Source organism: Arthrobotrys flagrans (genome assembly GCF_004000055.1).
Source record: "Arthrobotrys flagrans strain CBS H-5679 chromosome Unknown unitig_3, whole genome shotgun sequence".
Taxonomy (NCBI): Eukaryota; Fungi; Ascomycota; class Orbiliomycetes; order Orbiliales; family Orbiliaceae; genus Arthrobotrys; species Arthrobotrys flagrans.
Window position 1 is genome coordinate 3,674,337 of NW_027137547.1, and position 21,441 is coordinate 3,695,777.

Genomic DNA, 21,441 nt, shown 5'->3' on the forward strand with positions numbered 1-21,441 from the left:
TCCAAAGTCCCGATGGCCTTGAGACATGGCTACCGTTGAGAGCTCGGATCTGGGGTAACAAGGCTTGCTAGCCTGACCCACAGAATTCGAAAGTATGGCCACGATGTCTGTGCGATTTTGTTGGGCCTGGGGGCTTCCTCCCGCAGTGTATGAATACGTATTCTAGACCTGCCATCCAGTAAAATGTACTGTGATGGATCCAGGGACAAAATGTGAGGCGGGTTCCTGGTCTGAGCCGAATGCAGCAGGTGGTTGTTCATGTTCAGTTCGTTTCGTTTCGATAGCTGGGGTTTTCTACCCGCAAAGAGCACATACCCATCGCAGAAATGTTTTTCAGAGTTAATATCCGGGCTTAATCTTGCATATCGCTATCACACTTCCTTCCTCTTAAGCTCGTTCCCTGCTAGCCTAGCCTATACACCAAGTAGTTTAGTCCAGTCGAGCTTAGGCCTGTCGCAGCGCCATCGCACTTGCACTCACTGAGGGCCTGCCCTGCCCAGAGTATATAGCCTCAAATTCCCCAGAATTTCCAAAGTTGCTGTGCGAAAAACGCGTTTCCAACCGCATCTTACCGCCATTTTCCTCACCAACGAAACAGCATACCCCAAACTTGCCCTAACTATCCGTATAGAGAAAACTATCGGCGAAAATAGCTGCCCCTTCGGAATCATAATCAGACCATTAGAAGTTTTGTCTGGTCGGCGTTACCGTGCCTGTTTTTAAGACCGAGCCATCGTGCACCGAATTCTCCGAGGAGTAGATGAGTAGCCACGCCTACCCGCAAGCTCCACCACTCCCGAGTCCAGCCGCTGGACTCCAGACCCTTCCTAGTGGTAATAGCGGTAATGACTTTCGAGGCTCTGGTGTAACACCACCTGTAACGCATAAACGGTAAGCTGTACCGGAAAGATTCCGGACCCCCGTCTGGGACTCCAACTGTGATATTGAGGCTGATGCTGATGTAAAACTTGCGTATTAATATAGGTCTTATCAGGTATGCCTACAAGCGTCTCCATCATCATTTTCATTTCCTTCGATATCTTTCTTTAAAAGTCGATATACCCGATATAGATCTCGCTAACAATTTGTCCATGGTGGAAACCAACAGGCGTGTATCCCCTGTCGTCGTAGGAAAGTCCGTTGTGACCTTGGAAGCGTTGAGGCGCCTCATAGTCCACCATGTGTCCGATGTCGTCGGGAAAGCAAAGAGTGCTTCTTTTCAGCTACTCGGCGGAGGGGACCCGGCGAACTGACGGGCTCTGGTGGCGATGATGATGGGCCGAGCCGGAAGAAATTGAAGGAAGACACTCCGAAGAGGACTGTCGTTGGCCCCACGGTCCTACCCACGACCCTGCCTACAAAGCCAGGCCATTCGAGGTCTCAAAGTGTATCAGTATCAAGTGCAGGAGGAGAGTTCGTATCGCGACCTCGTCAACGACCAAATGGTAGAAACAGCCTCCCCGAGCCGGGTGACTACTTTGAAAGTCCACAAGATGGCGACAGACATATCGATCCTGCTCTAGCTGCACAGTCTTTCACAGAGACAGCTCAAGCCGCCACGAATTCGGCGTCTACTCTTCTTAATACCGAGATCTATAATACTCCAGATGCACTAGCCCTTCTTTTCGAAGCTGTCGGAAGGTCGTCCCATATTTCACCTATCAACCACCCTTCTACGTCAGCGACTTCAAGTGCGCCCAGGCGAAGCTTTGATCGTAAGAACTCCTCTCCATCCGCCGCAACAGCTTGTTCTCCAACTATTGCAGAGCCCGGGAACATGCGCCCTCCCCCACCCAAGAGTAGTACATCGTCGTGTGACTCGCGTGGCGTGAGGTTTCAAGATGGATCTGTCAGCCCAAAAGTGAACCGGAATCATATCAACAATCTTTCCATCCACTCAAAGAGGAACCGGCGGCTCACGGGGAGGGAAATGAGTCCATCTCGCAGTCGGGTGCTTTTGGCTGATGAAGATGAAGTTCCAGAATCCATTCTCGACCCTGCCTTGATCAACAATATTGAGGATTCTGAGGAGGAAGAGAACCCATTAACGGAAAATGGTGTAGAAAACGGTCCTAATATCGACCCAAAGTCCCCTACGTCGCCTACATCGGCCCATCCGAGCACTTCTTCGTCAAAGACTAAGGACGATGATCCATTCAAGATGTATCCCCAGGACTCGATTGCTGTGTCTCTTAAAGCTTGGGCGAAATATCGGTTTGTTATCGCAGGGTGGTTCACGCCACAGGAAGCCTTGCTGTATATGACATACTTCTATAATCACATGGCACCCATGAGCCCCATATTTACTGGCTATTATTCCGATCCGTCGACACACGAGGAGCTGGTACAGACAGAGCCAGTTCTAGCTACGACTCTTTTGACATTGGCTTCCCGGTACTGTCTGCTTCCGGGAGCTGGTGGACTCTCAAGGTCTTACGCTATCCACGATAAGCTCTGGAGAAACCTTCAAAGTTTGTTCCAAAGATTGATGTGGGGAAGTGAGAAACGAATGAGGACCATGGGAACTGTACTCGCCCTTGTTGCGCTTACGGAATGGCATTGCAGGGGTTTACATTTTCCTGGGGAAGATGATGGAGAATATGCAGGACTCGGTGGCTTCGGTCTGCCCGAAGATAAACCGGAACGGGACGACGATGGCGAATCTAGCACTGCTAACAAGTATGTCGTCGAAGGGCTTGGGGATAGCATTGGCAATCTTCTTGAACCCGCTTATAGAAGTGACCGCATGAGCTGGTAGGTTACCTTAAGTTTAACTTATACTCAACCCTGATATCAAGATTAACATGACTTTAGGATGCTACTTGGAAATTCGCTCGCGTTAGCCTATGAGCTTGGAGTTTTCGACGAGAACGATGAAGATAACACAAACCGTCCAATCGGTGGTGTTGAAAACAACCACCCCTCTGCTTCCAAGCTTGTCGCGAAGCCAAGTACTGCAACGGTGCAAAGGATCCTCGTGATATCCGTCATGCATCTTGCAAGTCGGCTTGGCTGGACGAGCATGATTCCACGCCATATATCCGTTACAGTATTGTTCAGAGGAAAGCAGCGTTCTCCATTTCTACAGCAGCAGCTCCAGAATGGCGCCCCGGAGCCTGTTGATGCGGATGAACCCCCTTCGTTAACAGCAACGCCTGTGCAGGATCTGGTGCTCCAATCCTGGGTGGAACTGACCTCTCTCATGAAGTCTGCTTCGGAGCTTCTCTTCCCATCTCGGAAGGCGACCAAAATGGTTCTAAGAACCGGCCGATATACCCAACTCCTTGAACACTTCCAACCGCTGCTGAGAGCATGGAGACGTGAATTCGACAATTTGACGATTGAAGAGCCAATGCGATCGATTATGAGAGTCGAATTTGAATACCTTAGGCTATATGTCAATAGTTTAGCATTGCAAGCAGTGGTGGATAGGTGCACAAACACCAACCTCAACCCAAACCACCTTAATGGAAGTTCGAAGAAGAGCAAGGAGGGAGCAACGCCAATTGACTTGAACGGAAATCCTACGATCACACCCGCAACTTTCCTAGCGCCTCCTCCAGTCATGGCTTCTAACCCTGGCTATGCAACCCTTATGCAAATATGTGCGGGAGACGAGGAATATATCAAAGAAGTGGTCGACGCATCCCGCTGCCTTCTTCTAACAGTCATCCGAAAGCTTCTTCCAGGGGGTTGGCTCAAACACGCACCGGTTCGAACATATCTCCGAATCGCATCTGCCGCCATGTACCTTCTGAAGACTTTCGCGCTAGGTGCAAGAGAAGATGATATCAAGGTATCATTGAAACTCATGGATCAAACTGTCTACGCCCTGCGTGCCGCCAGTTGTGACGATGTACACCTTGCTCTTCGGTTTGGTGACCTTCTTGAGACTCTCACCTCTAGGATCAGAGCAAGGTTCATCCGGATGAATCAGAGCGGAAAGGATACTCCTAACAAACTTAATCACGGGGAAGGAGCAAATGCAGACCAACCAATGCCGGATGCAGCAACGGTTAACACCAGTGGCGTTAACGATACAGACCACCTAGGCATGCCGCACCCAAACATCGTCTACGGGAACAACATATACCCGAATGACCAACAGAGCTACCAAAATGGATTCAACGGGAACCCGGTCCCTCAACAGTTCCCAACATATTCGAATGTCTTCCCGACCTCGTTCCATGCTCTAGGTGATACTGGCAACTTTACAAATTTGGCGAACATGTATGGTATTGGGGACAATGAAATGGACGGATTGTTTGGAAATAACAATACAGGTGGTGATGATTGGCTGACGTTACCGATTGAGCCCCTGCTTGGTTATGGGGCTGGGGTAAGTAATGGATTGATGGGTCCGGATGTCGGAGGGCAAGATTTGCTAGAGCTGCTGCTCGCCGAGGAAAGCTAAATGGTATCGGTTTTTTTTTTTTAAATCAACTTTTTAATTTTGGAGGATATTAATTTCGACTGCGGATTTGATTAGGTAACTAGGTTAACTTTCTTTTTAATGATGCACATGTTGATCGTTCGAAAAACCTTGGGAGGATTGCATTTTGATTTTGATAATTCAAAATGGGTTTGGACAGAAAAAAAAAGTTTTGCGGTTGAATTTGCTATACTGCAAGGATCAAAAGTCTAGAAAGTTAAACTTCTTCTCTTTTTGATTAGCCTCTAGTTTGATATTATAACACGGTGCCCAACAGAAAGCAAAAATTATGTTCATATGTACAATAACATGTGAAGATACGTATGACGACAGAGATAGTATATAGTGTAGTAATAGGTGATACGGAAATCGAACAAGGTAGCATGGCGACACTCTAAGTTCACTGCTTCGTATTAAATACATGTGAAGTATATACGTATTATAATTTCGAGCTTCCAGGGATGGCCTCGGACATCGGGGCAATCTCAACCAACATCTTACCGGTATTCCCACCAGCATAAAGGTCTACAAGAGCAGCAGGGGCCTTTTCAATGCCACCTGTGACAATATGTTCCTTGCTTTTTAACTTGCCCTCGGTCAACCATTTTGCGAGATCTTTCCTCGCGGCGTTGTATTTCTTAGTAAAATCAAAGACGATGAATCCCTTAATTGTTATTCGTTGAGACTATTATTACAGGTACCCGGGTTAGCATTTTATCTTAGAAGTATCGTAGGTGAGGAGCATAGTTAGTTACTCACAATCACATTTAGGATATTTGCCGGTCCTTTAGGTGTAGCAGTGTTATACTGGCTGATTGCACCACACATAATGAACCGACTGTCTCTTGCAGCACGGCCCAAGCATGCATCTAAGATCTCACCACCGACGTTGTCGAAGTAGACATCGATATATTTAGGTGTCAGCGCGCGGAGTTGATTTCTCCATTCTGGGTCTTTGTAGTCGACTGCGGCATCGAAGCCGAGGGAGGAAGTTAAGAAGTCGCATTTATCTTTGCCACCCTACATGCAAGATTAATAATTCTCCAGCGTGCTAAGCGGGCCCGATGGTACTTACAGCAATACCAATTACTCTAGCTCCTCTAATCTTGGCAATTTGGCCAGCCATGCTACCTGTTGCACCTGCCGCCTGTATATATGAGAAAGATCAGAGCCACTCAACGATTCCGTAGAAATCTAGACAATACATACCCCGGAAACGACAACGGTCTCGCCAGGCTTGACTTTTCCAATCTCTTCCAATCCAAAATAGGCTGTCAACCCAGTAATTCCCAAAACGCTCATGAAGTCTCTAGGACTGCATCCAGGAGGCACGTCTAACCCCTCCACGAGCTTTTCAGTGAGGACAGCGTATTCTACCCAGCCAGACATGGAGATTACCCAGTCTCCCTTCTTGAACTTAGTAGAGTCAATGGCCGAACCAATATCATGGATCTGGCCAATTGTAGAACCCCTCATCACGTCACCGATTTCGACAGGAGCGATGTAAGATCTCTTAGCGGTTAGCCATGATCTCATGGCAGCATCAAGGGATCTAGGGCAATCGCGTTAGTGGTGAGATTATGAATGTGTTGGATGTGGTATTTTGGGCGCCATTACTTACAGGTAATGTGCGCGAACTAGGATCTCATTAGGCTTTAATGACGTCGGTAACGACGCGGTTTTGACATTGAAGGTCTTATCTGGGATGATTGTAGGATTCGGCCTTTCGGCATAGACAACCTGCTTATAGCTTGCGGAGGACATATTTGTGCGATATGAAGTCTGGACGTATTCGAAAACAGGATGAAATGGTGTTTGGGAGGGTCAACAGGAATTTCGAAAGAAGAAAGAACAGCTCCAACTTAAGCTTTATATATTTTAGAACGAATCGAATGAATGCAAATGAACCGTGGCGTTTTTACCCCAGACCGGCTCTCTAACTAGGGTTTTATATTTGTTAGAATGGCCTTGGGGGAATGAAAACATCCAATTCCAGTCTCGATATGGAGAAAGCTCCGGGGTAAGCTTGAGCACCATTCGGCTGGACCGAGAGCACCCCATCGATTATTCGGCATCGGGGAGAAACCTTGCATGAGAATATGGAGATGCCGCGGTTCATTCGGCTGCCAGATTTGGGCGGTTGTCAAAATACCACGCAACGCATGAACTTGTTGAGTTCGAATCATCTGAACGAATAGGGTTAGAAATCAGTGACAGTATAAGGGACTGAGCTATATTTGTATTTTTAATTCATTAAGACGGTATATACATCTTTAGTAGTTGCTTAAGCGTCGTTTATGAAATTCTTAAGGACGCAATCCGTTCAATCGCTATCTATCCGTCTAGATAGCTACCATCTATGCAGCTATGAAACCATGTATCTATTAAATCCTCCATCGAAATATCAATCTTCAGGAAATTTGGCTGGAAGGCGTGGATCGAGGTGTCAAGTATATCCTCTGTGATCATGAATAGCGATGCAACCTTCGGCCCACCCGAAGCCGTTTTTCGTACCACCCTTATCCTGTCAGTCCCCGATATAGTTTGACGTGTAGGGCTAAGAGCCGAAGCTGTCCCTCCGCCCTATGCCAGTAGATTCCCTCCATTGTTTGCTGAATGGACGTGGGTGAGACATAAGAGCCGAACCACTTTCGTCATACGGGGCTATCCCTATAGCCTCAGACTCCGCACAGATCTGGCAGTTAGTTCTACTCCCGTATCTCGCGTCAACAACTACCCTCTACTGAGGATCTACTAAAGCATTTTTGGTTACATCTAATTCCTCTATTCTTCTTTGAATTTTTCCCTTCATATCCTCAGTTAGCTTCGTCCGTCGAGCAAGTTCCTCTCTTGTTATACTTGGTGAAAGACCCGGCTGTGGCCTGCTGTGGAAAAGACACAAAAGATAAGCCAGTTCGTCCTCATGGATTTCTTGAACAAAGGCTGGTTCTGCATGTTTTGGACAGAGTAGGAAGAAGTTGTATGGGTTCGGGTTGTAGAAATGCCCACGGGTTTAGACAGGCGTGATTTTGGAGGTGGGGATCCTAAAGACGAGCTTTTCTGTGGATTGCTCGGCGTTAGTAGTTTTTTAATCAGGTTGCGGAGTTTAGGCATGTTGCGAGATTCCGGAGCGCAGTGTATTGTTTTGCGCAAATAAAGCAATACTACTCGATTTTGATGCTTGGGGGTCTCGAGAAGTTCGGGGGATGATTAACTAGATACTAGATGAAAAATATAATCTGTAGATCCGACAGGCATGTAGCACTGGCAGGCAAATAGATACAAGGCTGTATATTCCAGCCGACACTAGTTAAGTTGTTTTAAATTGTGGAGGACGTGGACGCCTAGTTAGTATAGTCTTTGGGGCCCTGGGGAAGAAAGCAGTTCGAAGAAAACTTCGAATCCTAAATCTGAAAACACAATTGTATTTACAGCACAAGAAATACCACATTTAGCAGAAAATGTTAACGTATAACTGGTCTCGTACCCAAACTCCACGAAGTGGTCACGTTATGACCCTCCCTTAATTAAGCAAATAACCGTTCGGGCGAGATCTAGAAGAGTCTGCCATCTAAATAGTTTGTAGTACTTAGTAGTCGTAGGGATCCCATAATAGTTTAAATTTCCCAAACCTTCGATAGTTTTTCCTTAGTATTAGCTACGTTCATAAAGAGTGGAGGAAACAGACACCACAAGACCCTAGAAATCCAATGATTTCCTCGACCAGCTGTTGAGAATGATCGATATGGTCCACGACCTCGGATTTTGAAAGCCGGTCCGTTCCGCACGGGTAGTCCTTTGATTCAATTTCTAATGCCATCCATTGATACCAATTCTCTTGTCGAATACATTTCTACAATCGTAGGGAATGGTTATTACTAATCTCTTGTATGTTACCACTACCAGCAAACCAGCGAATTGCATAAGCCAGAGATTCATGTGCAGTTCGATCCGAATTGTGATTGATATTTGTCTCGTACCCAGACCTGGTCGATTGATATCAGAGTAACGGAGTTTGAGTATTTAATTAGTCCTGCGGCTGGGTCGTAGGGGGTAGTTGATGAATGAATCCGTTCCGAATGTCGGAACGTATTTGGCCTCAATCAGACTTTGAGATGCAGTCTCAGCACTAGAAAGCTTGATATGCTTAATGCAGAGACTGCGGTATGCCGTATAACGTAAAGTCTAGTTAAAGCACACACATATTGGATATCTTCCTTCCTATGGGCCAATCACTTACCAACGCCACCATCAACATCACTGCCACCATCATTGTCATCCATCACAACTACCAAGAACAGCTTCAGAACCACCTCTTGATGCTGTTCTGCGAAGACCAGCGTCCTTATCTCGATATCACTATCGGAACCTCATAAGAACTCCTAATATCCCTTTGGGGAAAAGCCCTTTACTCTACTCATCCGTATAACCACCAACCACCAACCATGGCCGTTTTCATCCCGGACAAATCGTTTGAGACGTTTAAGATAGCCGGAGTCTCGTTCAATGCTCCTTTGCTTTCATTTCACAAGCATGAGTGAGTTGCTTCGTACACCTAGATCAGAATTCGATTATTATTTGCCATGGCTGACACAGTTTTCAGGACCGCACAGTGCTGAGGTTTACCCTTGAAGGAAGAAAAAATTGAAGTCCTTCTGGTAGATGGTGTTACCATCAACCAGATCGACGACTCTACATCTTTCAATCTAGGGAGCAGTGTAAGATCCATTCTACTGAGTTCTCTGGGTAGAGAGAGACGTCTAACCGGTTCGGTATAAGCATCGTATGCGAGGGTCCAATCCTCTTCCGTACACGCCCAAAATCATCATCGAGTGTTTTTCAAGAATGGGATGGGTACAAGTCTGGAAGCCTGTCAAATCCAAAATCAGTCACTCTCACTGAGAAGAAGAGAAAATGAGTGGATTAGTCCTAACCTTTGAACAGCTTGAGGGCTATATCTCTCTCTCCTTCAAGTTATGGAAACAAACAAATTCCCCACTTTTACTCGCCTCAGAAACTCCATCTCCAATTCCTCCTCCCACCGATACCATCAGTGACGTGGCTTCCTTCCCAGTACCACTCGTCCGAAGTTGACCCTAGCCGAGACACTCGCTCACCTAGAAGTCTCATTTAGGATCGGTCATATAGCGGATCCGATAATGATGGTGATACTAGCCACTATGAAAAGGGAGAAGGAGAAGGTGAAGTTAAAGGTGAAGGTGAAGGTGAAGGTGAGGAATATAGAGAGGGAGATGACGGTAGTTATGAGGTTGCTCCAGTCCTCCCATTCCTCAACTTCATGATTCATGGGGCTGGGGAGATAACTAGAGTAAGCCAAGATAACAAGGAATACTTCTTCGACCTCGTCTGACGGGTTTGGTGATGAATATGAGATCCTTCGCCAACGGAAGGCCGATGGGACTGGATGGATTTTCCGTATGCGAAGGACAACAAAGGACCATCGCCCGGCCCCTTCTTCTCCTTTGACACACGGCACCTTCGATGCCGCTACCCATACTCCTCCTCATTCCCGCATCCCTCCTCTTCTTACTAACGTCTCGACCTTTATTGCCGATGCTGCTACTACCGCCGCCACTGCCGCCACCGACACCGACACCGACACCGACACTACTACTTTCTAAGTGTGAAGCTCATCATCTGTTTCCTTGTTGTCATTGATCCCACTTCTTTATTCTCATACGTTTAGCTTACTTCAGCGACAGCTTCTTCTCCCCTACTATTGCTATTAACTCTCCACTCTGTTGCTGTTACTCACTTTTCCCCTGCTGCTCCTCTTTATGTCCCTCTCACTCTCTTCTTCACTTTCGTAAATAAGCCTAACTGTTCAAAACTTAGACCGATTCCCTCGTAAGCCCTTTTTTTTCTGAGACCACTAATAGTCTGCCAAATAATAAAGAAAGCATCCGCCACCACCCAAGTTCCCTGCATATTACGCGTTGCCATTGTTGGACTCCGTCGTAGACACTTTTTTGGCGGCAGTTACTGCTGCACGATGTGCATATATGAACCGACACTATGATATTAATTTCTCCGCAACTGACTCACAGGCCTCGTCCCCAACCTGCGGGTGTGCGTCAGTGCGTCGAAGTTTAAATACTCTTCTGAGGCTGTGTGCTCTCGCTAAGATTAAGCTTATATAGGGCTCAGACAACCCGACGCCTCTCGAAAAGAGTACCTTCATAACTCTAAAATCGTCATATCAATACCAAGAATTAGAAAGATTCAGAAAGTATAAAACCAAAAGGCTTCCAGGATGTCTGCAGTTCTGTATGTTCCATCAGCTCAGCCTCCTCCTGCACTCGTGGATCACTCCTACGCCTTCACCCCAGAGGTTGAACAATACAACAAACCTTTGGAGCAAATCATCCTTCTCAATGCTCCACGCGATACCATCGGAGTAGGCGCATTCGTTTTCAAACCTTCACCCTCAGGCGAGCCTCTACTCCTCTTAATCCGCCGCTCAGCCTCCGAATCCGCGTATCCGGAAATGTACGAAGTTCCAGGCGGCGGCGCAGAAGCCCCCCCGATCGATGCCACGCTTTTAGATTCCGTGGCACGAGAGTTATTTGAAGAAACAGGCTTGGTAGCCACCAAAATCGTCAAACTTATAGACACGGCAGACTTCCAGGGGAGGAGGGGCGATTTGTGGCGCAAGTTTAATTTTGAGATCGAAGTTCAGGATTCTAAGAATGTGGTCTTGCATCCATCGGAGCATGATGAGTTTAAGTGGGTCGGGAAGGAGGAATTTGAGAGATTGATTACGTCGGGGGAGATAAGGACTATGCCGTCCCAGCAAAATACGATTAGGGCTGCGTTTGAGGTCTACGGTCTATGATTCATTCGCAGTTGGCAATATTTGGTAATTCTAGAATAAGAGTGGCCACTACAGCAGAGCCTAGAAACAAAAATCTAGAAACGTACCTCACAGAATAGAGTGACATTTTTTTTTTTTTTTTTTTAAAGATTGTTTCTTTCATTCTCAGGTTATGCCGCCCTTACAAGATTTCTCTTCGATAATTCCGCTATTACAAGGTTATTCCCATTAGACCATAATTCAATCCGTTCACAAAAATCCTTTTTTTTGTTCCCTAGATTAATCCAAAAAGTAGACGACTTCCAAGATAATACATGAAAGATAATAATAATAATAATAAAATGGTATCCCAAAAAATTGGTCACAAGATTCGCTAAAATGTCGCTAATGCTAGGTTTGGCTATCGTTGTAAATGAGTGTATGAAGTAAATTATTTGAGGGGGTGTCATTAAATATCAGATGAAGATTGGGGCGAGGGGAAGGGGGCCGTTGGTATCATGATTACAATATCCCTTTTATTTCCTGTGGTTTAGGTATTTGAGGGGTTTGGTTTCCTTGGAAGGCTCGTAGATTCTGGTGACTTGCATGTATGTAAACTATGAATCTACAAGAACATCGTGAGGAAATATCCGAGAACAACCATGAGGACTGTCATTGATGGTGGGCTCATGGTGCTTGCGCTGCCCGTGGCCGCTGGAGGCCCAGTGATGGTTGGGGAGCCTGTGAAGCCTGGCTGGGTGACCCCAGAGATGCTTGGAAGCCATGCCGAAGACTAGATAGTGTATTAGTATTACGATCGGTCAGAGAAGTGACGATAGAAAGCTTACAGTAGAAGAGCCCGCGGATGTCAAGGTCGAGGGCGGAGGGGAAGTAGTTGTGGTTTCCTCCTCACCGTTGCCTCCACCCGTAGAAGTCTCACTAGCACCGGAAGATGTGCTGGTCGGTTCATCGGTTTCCGTAAATGTTGGCTCATCGGTTTCCGTAAATGTCGGCTCATCAGTTTCCGTAAATGTCGGCTCATCAGTTTCCGTAAATGTCGGCTCATCGGTTTCCGTAAATGTCGGCTCATCGGTTTCCGTAAATGTCGGCTCGACCGTACCACCCGTCTCGGTATCTGTTTCTGTCGGTTCACTTGTGGTTGTGAAGTTAGATTCATCTGTTGTTGTCGTTGGGGACTCAATATCAGATGTTGTTGTCTCTTCGGTTGGCTCAGGTGTGGTGGATTCTTCCTCGCTAGTGGTAGGTTCAACTGTAGTTGGCTCTGTTGTTGTAGGGACAGGTGTGGTGGATTCTTCCTCGCTAGTGGTAGGCTCAGCTGTAGTTGGCTCTGGAGTAGTGGTTGGCTCAGGGGTGGTTGTTGGTTCTGGAGTAGTAGTTGGTTCTGGGGTGGTCGTTGGCTCCGTAGTTGGCTCAGGAGCAGTGGTGCTTGGAGGCTCGTCGGTATCATTATCAGATGTAGTCACGGGTTCTGCAGTGGCTGTAACCGTCGAAGGCTCAGGCGTGACGGTGACGGTCTCGGTCTCTTTTGAAATGACGCTATCGGCAGAAGATGTGGTCTGTGTGCTATCTTCCCCTTTCCTCACCGGAGTAGATTGCATAAGCGGTGCTGGCAAGAGCCCCTCGCAATAAGAGACCCATTGTGCAACGTCGGGGTATACAAGCTGAGGGAACTGCGTGTTCGAATCATCAAGTCTTGACATGCAAGTGCTACAAAGCTGAAGTTTGAAATTAAACGCCGAGTCAAGTTCGCAAATAGCCGGAACTTTACCAGTCCGTTGGGCCTCCAAGAGGGCGTCGTTACATTCGTCGTAACAGGGTTGGACGGGAACGGCTAGATCGGTCGCTGCCTGTGCCAATAGGGCCTGGGCTTGCCGCTTATAGTACCTGTAACCTGTAGGATCGTTATCAATGAGCGTATATCCGTCGGACGAAAAGTTAAGAGCCCATCTCCTGGGATCCAAATTATAGTACGGGTAATTATTGTATTTGTAAGTGCAGAGCTTGTACGAGCAGCCGGCAGGTTTCCAGCAGTGCTTCTCAGGCTCAGCAAGAGGTGGTGCCTTGACGCACTCGTCCGGTCGGCATGCAAAAATATCGATCGGTGGAGGCTCATTCGGACATGCACTACGACCGGGCCTTTGCTGGGCCTTGGGTGCGCAGACGTATCCTGGTGGACAACCCCAAGTATAATTGCGTGGGAAGTCGTAGGCGGAAATGTCTCCCTTTGCCGGGTATCTCGCCTCGCATATCCTGGTATAGATAGTGTTTGTCACAGTTCTAGCCATGTAACGTTAGCAGCACGTTCTCATCAAAGCTTAAAAAAAGGTACGGATATTATTTAAATTTAGCACATACTGAACAACTGTGGCAGTGACGGTTCGCGTCGTTGGTGGACGGACGATTGTATTGCCTGGCAGCGTGTGGGTCTCGGTTCGAATGATTGGCGGCAGCGTGCGGACTGTTGTGAACAACACAGTTCGAATTGAAGTCGTCCGAACAGTAACGTGTCGAGTCGTCGTGCGAGTGATTGGAATGGTCGTAGTGGTTACGACAGGAACGAAGCTAGTCAACGTCGTCGTGACTATGATCGTCTCCGCATCGAGAGTTGTTGTGAACGAAGAAACAATTGTCGTTGGAACAATGGTAGTGAACGAAGAGACAACTGTCGAAGTGATTACATCTGTCGTAAGAATTGTTTCTGTCACTGGATAAGGGCTTGGGATTTCAGTCGTCTCTGTGATAAGACTTGTACGAGTCTCTGTTATCAGAACCTCTTCGGTCAGGGTCTCGAGCAGAGTTTCGACCTGGGTCTCGATCTGGGTCTCAGTGGCAGTATCAGTCTGCGTATTCGTCAAGGTATCTGTCAGAGTGTCGGTCAGAGTGTCGGTCAGAGTGTCGGTCTGTGTATCCGTCTTTGTTTGAGTCTCAGTGTTTGTTAGAGTCTCGGTATTCGTCAAAGTTTCTGTAGCGGTATTTGTCTTCGTTTTCGTCGTTGTCTTCGTTTTCGTCGTTGTCTTCGTTGAGGTCGACGTCTTCCACTTGGTCTCTGTATGGGTCTTCCACTTGGTCTCAGTGTGGGTCTTCCACTTCACAGTCGTCGATACAGACACTGAAGTCTCAGTAGTCGTGACTGTCGTTGTTCCGCCATATCCCCCGTCGGTTACTGTCACCGTCGATGCGCTTTCAGTGACTGTGGTTACATCCCCTGTAAGTGTTTCCGTGATTGTGGCAGTTTCGGTAGCTGTCACGTCGTTGCCAGTTTGAGTCTCGGTTTCGGTGATTGTCGTGATATCGCCAGTTTGAGTTTCTGTTTCTGTCACCGTCGTGACCGCACCAGTCTCTGTAATTGTAGACGCATCAGGAGTTTCAGTGATAGTTGTGACCGCGCCGGTCTCTGTGACTGTGGACGCATCTGGGGTTTCAGTGACGGTCAAATAGAAAGTCTCTGTATTTGTAGCCGGTTCGCCATAACCGATCTCAGTGGTCGTGGCGGTAACAGTTTGTGGGGTCTACATACATATGCAAAAGGCATTGGTAAGTCACATGCATGCTGCGTGGTGAAATTCGCGATGTGGAAAAAGAACTTACAGGACAGGTCGAGCTAACGGTGACAGTTACTGTCACGGGATACTCAGGGGCCTAAATATTTCGGAGTTGTCAACAAGTGCTCTCAAGAATATTGTTATCAACCACATTCCATAAAATACTCACTGGGCATGTCGGCGGGACCGTGACGGTTTCTGTTATCGTTGAATATATCGTCACCTTTGTCGCCGACACCAAGGAGAACAGCAGGATAATAGCGAGGGACAGTGTGTTGAGCGAAGCCGCCATCATGTTGTAAGCGGATAGGGGCCTACAGGCCTATTCGGTAACAGCGAGCGACAAGCTTGTGTTTGTATAAAAAAGCGAATGACAGAGGACCGACTTCAAAACATCTGAAGTTCAAAATCGTCCCTTCGGAATGGGTTGTCTCCAGTTGAGGGCTGGTGAGGCGTACCAAAAACCGGAAGCAAATCAGGCTAGAAAGAACTGGCGGTGCGACGGGTTATCTACTTTCTCGCTGACAAGCTGCAAGAGGTGTCTCCACCTTAGTTAGGTCAAGGGTGCATTTAGCAGTGCAAATTCCAAGATATCGTAAAGTTGGCCTGCAGAACCGGCAGTAAGCAACATGCAAGGAAGGGCGGGAAAATTTCTTTCTTGCAAGGTGCCCCGGCCGAGGAGTGGGAATTATATTCAAATACTGTATTACTCATTTTGCAACCTTGGAGTTCTCGCAATCTAGGCACGTTATGCTGGAGGATGGAGTGGCCATCTTTGGCAGAAGATGATAGTTTATGCTGGATAGACTGTCGCTGCAGCCCTTATTGGCCGGCAGATCCAGGGCTGTGCCAACCTTTTTCCCGCTAGCACTCTTCAGCCGTCCCTTTGTTCGAGGAGGGCTTCGAAGCGAGAACACCACCCAGCCACTTGAAAATGTAATTAGTTGGTTCTGTGTTTATCTTTATCGTGGCATCGACATTATCGATACCGAATGATAAAAATACCATTTACTCTCATAGTTGCTGTTGTTCACCGCAGCAGGAAACCTGGATCCCCCCTTAGACGCAAACATGCATTTGTCCACCGGGAATAGCGAAAGGCAGTAGGTTGTAAGTTCTTAGACCAGCTATAGCAGGCCCCCCAAAATGTGGCATGTTCTGCCTCCGGACTCAAGAGGCGAGCAGGTTGGCCTTGTCATGTCTAATTGTGCGATCTTTGTTCCTTTTTCGCGCTTTGCATTCCAGTCTGACCTCGAAAGGGTGGGGTGGAATGAGAAGCTGTATCGCCCAGCTAATGAACAAGCCTTTGATGGCCTTCCTGTCACCCAGAATAAAATCCTTGTGAGCATAGTTCTGCCGGCAAAGTTAGCGGAAAGGTAACTGGTACCTCACGGGAAATACCAGAGACAGCCAAATCCCCTCCCAATCTCGAGTGTAACACCTGGACGAACTGCGTGTTTCGACGGAGAAGCGATCTTTATGCAGCCTGGAGTGGAGGTCTTGGGTGCATGACCCGCATGGCACAATAGAAAGCCGTCGTATACGTTTCTAACTTGCATTGGTCGATGGGCTCGATCGATGCCTCTTCACCAATTTAAGGAGGCCCGCCCTTACTTTGACATAGAGCGATCAAGAAGGTGGTAATTTGTTTTTAGTTTTCCTGAAGGAATACGGTTTCCTGGGTCATCTTTCATCCCAATCTTTTCCCAGTTCAGACTCGCATGTGCCTGTCAAGTAGGAACCAGCCAAAGCAGTGACGGATAGGTGCCCTTGATTTTGGAGGATGCGAGGTTCGCAGTGGCCCTACAGCCGTTGGACCCACCCGAGACTCAGCCCAAGCGGTTTGGTGCGCTCTCCACAAGCTTTATAATATCAGCCTTTCAGGGAAACCATCGGACCAAAAATATCAGATTCGAATTTCTTCACTGGTCACCACGATCACGACTTGCTCGACAAAGCCTAGGTTAAGATGGTTCGGAGGGGGTTCATCTTTGCGGCTCTGCCCGCTTTGGGCCATGCATTTGTAGTTTCGACAGCGGAAATGGGCATCAGCAGGCGCGAAAGGGGCCCTTTGGAACGACGTGAAATTGGCATCAGGGCGATGTGCTCCTGGGAACTGCCATCGAGTTAGTTCGGATCTTATCAGCACAGATTATTTCTCAGGGCCCCAACATATTCTAAACAAACCATAGGCGCAATCATTCGAGATCAACTTTATGTTAACGGCGGGAGGCTAAAACGCGCTAATATCACAGGGACTGGTGCCCCACAAATAGAAGGTATGTCAATCCTCTCTGCACCTGCTTATAATCTTTCCCGCGATATTTTCCTTTGAAGCAAAGGATTCCTCGTGATAGTGCATTGAGAGGGGCACCCCTTGGTTCGTGGTGGTGGTTGGGTGGCCAGAGATGCTCGACCTTTAGCCGTGCAGGAGAGTGTGCAGCGGAAAGTCCTCACCTGCAACACGCGAACAACGGCACAGCAGCGTCTGCCAAATATAAAATTAAAACACTGAAATCCGGGGTCACATTTATGCCCTATCAAGGCTGTGTTACCACGGACCATGAGAGCCTCGTGGGGAAAGAGGTTTGCTCTTCGTCAATTTAGCATCTTGCTGACATCGTTGTTAACTTAGTCAACGATATCCCAAAGTTGTCGTACTACCTTAATTTGGGAACTGGGTTCAATATCACAGATGTACCCTTCCAAACTATAGACACTCCGTTTGCCCAGGTCACGGTATGCATGACTTCTCAGTTTTATGATATCCCCCCAAATGCAGGTGACTGATGTAGCCTTGCCATTTTGTAGGATGGGTTTATGGCAGCGAATGATAATAGCTTTTGGCTGTACGGTGGGCTTTTGGCTGATACAGATTCCATCCAATCGTATCCTGCGGACGACAATATCCAAGTTTACGACGTGTACAGGCAGGGACCAGAAAGAATTTGGCAGCAAGGCTGGCAGGTGGGACCCGTTCTCTCAAATGGTGTCAATCGCTATGTCGCTGGCGGCGCTGGCGTTAACGTCAGAGAATTGAATACCACTTACTACTTTTCTGGGGCAAGGGTATGCAATGCACTCTTTACGAAAACGAACCTTTATTTGATTATATAACTGATGGATTCTAAAATAGAACAAAAACTGGGGTGAAATTCGTGGCCCTGGCGCTCGTCCACGATATAGTCCTAATGTCACATCTTCGCAGTTCATATCTGCCGACTTAACAGAGCAGGTTCGAACAAAATGGACCAATACGACTCTGCCAAGTCCGGCACGCCCAAGAGTAGATGCCGAAATAGTTTACGTTCCCGCTGGAAAACTCGGCACCCTCATCGTTATTGGAGGTGTTACCAGGGCCGAGTGGCAATCTGAGAGCCCTGATGAGGACGACACGGTTTATCAGGCGGCCGTAAATAGATCGATCGCGACCGGTCCAAGCTTTCTTCAGGCTGTCGATGTATACGACATCAACGACAGGAAATGGTATCTTCAGAACACAACCGGCGACATTCCCCCAACCGGCCTCGCACAGTTTTGCGCAACGGTAGCCAGCTCTGAAGACGGGAAGTCTCACCATATCTACATATACGGAGGCTATCCTGGGCAGTCGCAGACTCGTCCCATTCCCTATTATGACGATGTTTACGTTCTTTCCATTCCAGCGTTCGAATGGATCAAGGTCTTAGACGGCTCGCCGTCGACCGCACGCAAAGGTCACAAATGTGTCAAGCCGCTTCCTGATCAGATGTTCATTATTGGAGGTGCTCCATCAAGTCCGAGCAGATGCATTGACATTGTTCGCGTCCTCAACCTGAACAAACTCGAGTTTATGAGTGCATATGAACCATCGGTTTACGAGCAATACAAAGTCCCACAGCCCATCAGAGATGTTGTCGGCGGAGAGTATGTCCTACCCATAAATATATTTTTGATATAAGAGGCTTACCGCACTATCTAGTGAAAACGGGTCTGCTACGAAAACGGCTTCAAGATGGGCAGCCCCGACTCTGGAGGCAATATTCGTGACCGAATCGCCTCCCCAAAGAGCAGCTACCTTTTACCCATATCCCTCCGAACCTGCCAATAGCACTCCGACCGTCAGCGTCATCCAGACGAAATCAGAGACGCCCAGGTTTGTTTACCCGGTCGTAGCAGTCTGCATTGTCGTTGTTCTGGCCATCGTGGGAGGCTGTATCGCCTTCTTCTGTATCAGGCGCAGGAAGCAAAGACAAGCGGCTAAGGATGCAGGAAACGAGCAATTCCAAAACCAAGAGAAGGATACTAAAGGTGCCGCGTATCCGGAATATCCGGCCGACGCCACACAAGGATATGGCAGCTATGGTAGCATGTCGACTATCGCACCCGCCTACGCCACCGGAGATCAGTATTCTGGTAACCCACAGATAGTTTTCGAATTGCCAGGTATGTGCATATGTCCAAGTCGCTATGGTCGCACAAGCCTTTCTCCCCGTGACACTTCAAAAACTGACATTGCTTATCTCCAGCCGAACCAAAGGGTCCAGTAGAACTCGACGCCGGTGCTGTCGACTACACTAAACTCGGGGTTATCGACGAAAACCGAGCCAACGACGCTTTCTCCATCGTCCCTACACCTGCTACTGAACGCTCCGATCCTATTTCTGCCACTTCCCGCAATGTTAGTACAAGGACTCGCCGCTCAGTGTTCTCCGAAGCCACAAGTCCTATCGACAACATTCCAGGCGGCGTCTCCCCCCTGACTCCAGATCCCGAGATTGCAGGAAACTCCGGCGAGACCCCAATTACTCCCACCGAGTTCAGTTGGTGGAGGAAACAAAGTTTCCGGGGTGGCGCCGTAGCCCGAAAGCTCAGCAACTTTAGCATCAAGACACTCTCTAGAACGAATACAGGACTGAGCAGGAGCGACACAACAGCTGTGGTCCTGCCTGTTTCCCAACCGGCAGCGCAAGCCACTACTACTAGTCACACCCCTCCAACCACGGTCGTGCCAACCGCAGCTCCTGCCAGTGTTACGCCTCCAGCAACTATGACGCAGGAACAGGCTACTACCATTAACGCAGAGCCTGCCAACAATGCTACGGAAGAAGCAGTTCCTACACCTCCACCTGCTCCGACCACAACGACAACGGCAACAACGAATACGAACTGATGATCGCAACTTGTTGGATTCCCGCTTATCTTTTTGGAAGGTCTTTTTCTTGTTTAACAACGTTAACATATATCAGTATACTCTTTTAGTTGGTATGATAATTCTATTTTTACAACAGGCGTTGGATTGTCGTTTATAGCTAAGCGCTATACCTGTAACTAGTCTCCTTTTGCGTTTGTCTTGGATCTAAATATTATGTCTCGCACTCTTTTCTCTGTTTCTGATAATGTAATACGTGAAAATATGACCGATTTTCCATTTGCGACTCCTGACTTGTAGACCCAAGCGAGGTATCCTGACATGGATTAGTACAGAAGGCACTTTCCCTTTTCGGATGCGCGGCTGATGATTGTTTTGTATACTTAGTCACAACGGATGCTTTTGTTTGTACACCTTCTTAATCCAACAAGGAGTTTCGACGATGATGGAATAGAATGAGATGTTTTTGTTTGGTGGAAGCGAAATCTACCACAATTGCGATAGTAGTCAGCCAGTTGTGTTTGCCTGGAAGAAGTGAAATTGCAGTTGTAATGCTGTGAGCTGCTTTAGCTGTTGCATCTCGGACCCTCTCAAGAACTCCCATGATCAATAAGACAACAAGCGATCACCAGCTCGCAAGTAATCTAGTGTCTACAGTTAGCTGTCTAATTGACTTCGGTTAGAACGCTTTAAATCCAGCTGAAAATCGATAACCGATCTCAAATACCTTCTTAGAGAATTCTCCACAGACAAAATTCCAGCCCTATAAGAGCCCGCTGCAAGTCCACACTACTTGCATTTACATTCTCACGGCTACGGATCGCTATTGGGCCAAGCGAATGAGCGATATATGCAAGCCACGGATTTGCCACCAGCGAGTTCTGTGTAGGGTAGCAGCAGTACTCTAAACATACATGGGGGTAAGTACATTGCGTGTACTATGTACAGATGACCTTACCAGGGGGGGGGGGATATTTTTACGTTTTTCTTTTATTTAGAAGGGTCTCTTTTGCAAGGTTGCATGGGGTTTGTTGAGAATAGGCAACTTCGGATGCGAGAGGGAAAAATGCAACACGACGTGTGTTGTTTGTTGTTCGATCCAAACAGGAATTCAATATTATTCTGACAAGTTAGATTTCACAGTTCTAGACGCTCGCCAGACTCGGTTCCAGCTTCACGATTAGAGTATGATCCGAGTATTGGAATCTGCAAGGGGGGTTCATCGATAACGGCCATTGATGTCATAGTGCTTTGAAGTTAACCTTTTATCCAAATTCATAAAAATCGATTATCGATTTCCATTTACGAAACCAACTTTCACTCGGTTACATTAAACGACTTTCTCGGCTTTGTATGATCCATTAACATTAAGCATGTTTCTTTAGACATGTCGGAAAATAAGGTAAAGTATAATTAGGAAATTATGAAGTATTATACACGAAGTTACGAGAGTACTTTTGACATATCTCTCTCATGGTAAACCTCCTCTAGCTCTAACTCT

The 21,441-nt window shown here is 47.4% G+C and overlaps 6 protein-coding genes across 6 annotated transcripts; 4 read left to right on the forward strand and 2 right to left on the reverse strand.

The window, feature by feature from the left end:
• Window positions 1-760: 760 nt before the first annotated feature.
• Window positions 761-4,414, forward strand: DFL_002450 (uncharacterized protein; the record flags this gene model as incomplete). The annotated part of the gene is made up of 5 exons (XM_067631239.1): window positions 761-891; window positions 985-994; window positions 1,109-1,715; window positions 1,983-2,754; window positions 2,815-4,414. The coding sequence occupies 5 exons, from the start codon at window positions 761-763 to the stop codon at window positions 4,412-4,414; spliced, it is 3,120 nt and encodes a 1,039-aa protein (XP_067493804.1).
• Window positions 4,415-4,871: 457 nt separating this feature from the next.
• On the reverse strand, window positions 4,872-6,196 carry DFL_002451 (uncharacterized protein; the record flags this gene model as incomplete). Its single annotated transcript, XM_067631240.1, has 5 exons — window positions 4,872-5,117; window positions 5,192-5,452; window positions 5,508-5,579; window positions 5,642-5,984; window positions 6,054-6,196. 5 exons carry the CDS (start codon window positions 6,194-6,196, stop codon window positions 4,872-4,874), a joined length of 1,065 nt encoding a protein of 354 aa, XP_067493805.1.
• Window positions 6,197-8,877: 2,681 nt separating this feature from the next.
• On the forward strand, window positions 8,878-10,074 carry DFL_002452 (uncharacterized protein; the record flags this gene model as incomplete). Its single annotated transcript, XM_067631241.1, has 3 exons — window positions 8,878-8,969; window positions 9,608-9,761; window positions 9,844-10,074. 3 exons carry the CDS (start codon window positions 8,878-8,880, stop codon window positions 10,072-10,074), a joined length of 477 nt encoding a protein of 158 aa, XP_067493806.1.
• A 632-nt stretch (window positions 10,075-10,706) lies between these two features.
• DFL_002453 (uncharacterized protein) lies at window positions 10,707-11,288 on the forward strand (the record flags this gene model as incomplete). Its single annotated transcript, XM_067631242.1, has 1 exon — window positions 10,707-11,288. The coding sequence occupies one exon, from the start codon at window positions 10,707-10,709 to the stop codon at window positions 11,286-11,288; it is 582 nt and encodes a 193-aa protein (XP_067493807.1).
• Window positions 11,289-11,871: 583 nt separating this feature from the next.
• DFL_002454 (uncharacterized protein) lies at window positions 11,872-15,104 on the reverse strand (the record flags this gene model as incomplete). Its single annotated transcript, XM_067631243.1, has 5 exons — window positions 11,872-12,039; window positions 12,095-13,544; window positions 13,623-14,776; window positions 14,856-14,906; window positions 14,979-15,104. The coding sequence occupies 5 exons, from the start codon at window positions 15,102-15,104 to the stop codon at window positions 11,872-11,874; spliced, it is 2,949 nt and encodes a 982-aa protein (XP_067493808.1).
• Window positions 15,105-16,850: 1,746 nt separating this feature from the next.
• DFL_002455 (uncharacterized protein) lies at window positions 16,851-19,961 on the forward strand (the record flags this gene model as incomplete). Its single annotated transcript, XM_067631244.1, has 7 exons — window positions 16,851-16,935; window positions 17,002-17,088; window positions 17,445-17,548; window positions 17,621-17,878; window positions 17,946-18,715; window positions 18,771-19,234; window positions 19,318-19,961. 7 exons carry the CDS (start codon window positions 16,851-16,853, stop codon window positions 19,959-19,961), a joined length of 2,412 nt encoding a protein of 803 aa, XP_067493809.1.
• Between the last annotated feature and the right edge of the window lie 1,480 nt (window positions 19,962-21,441).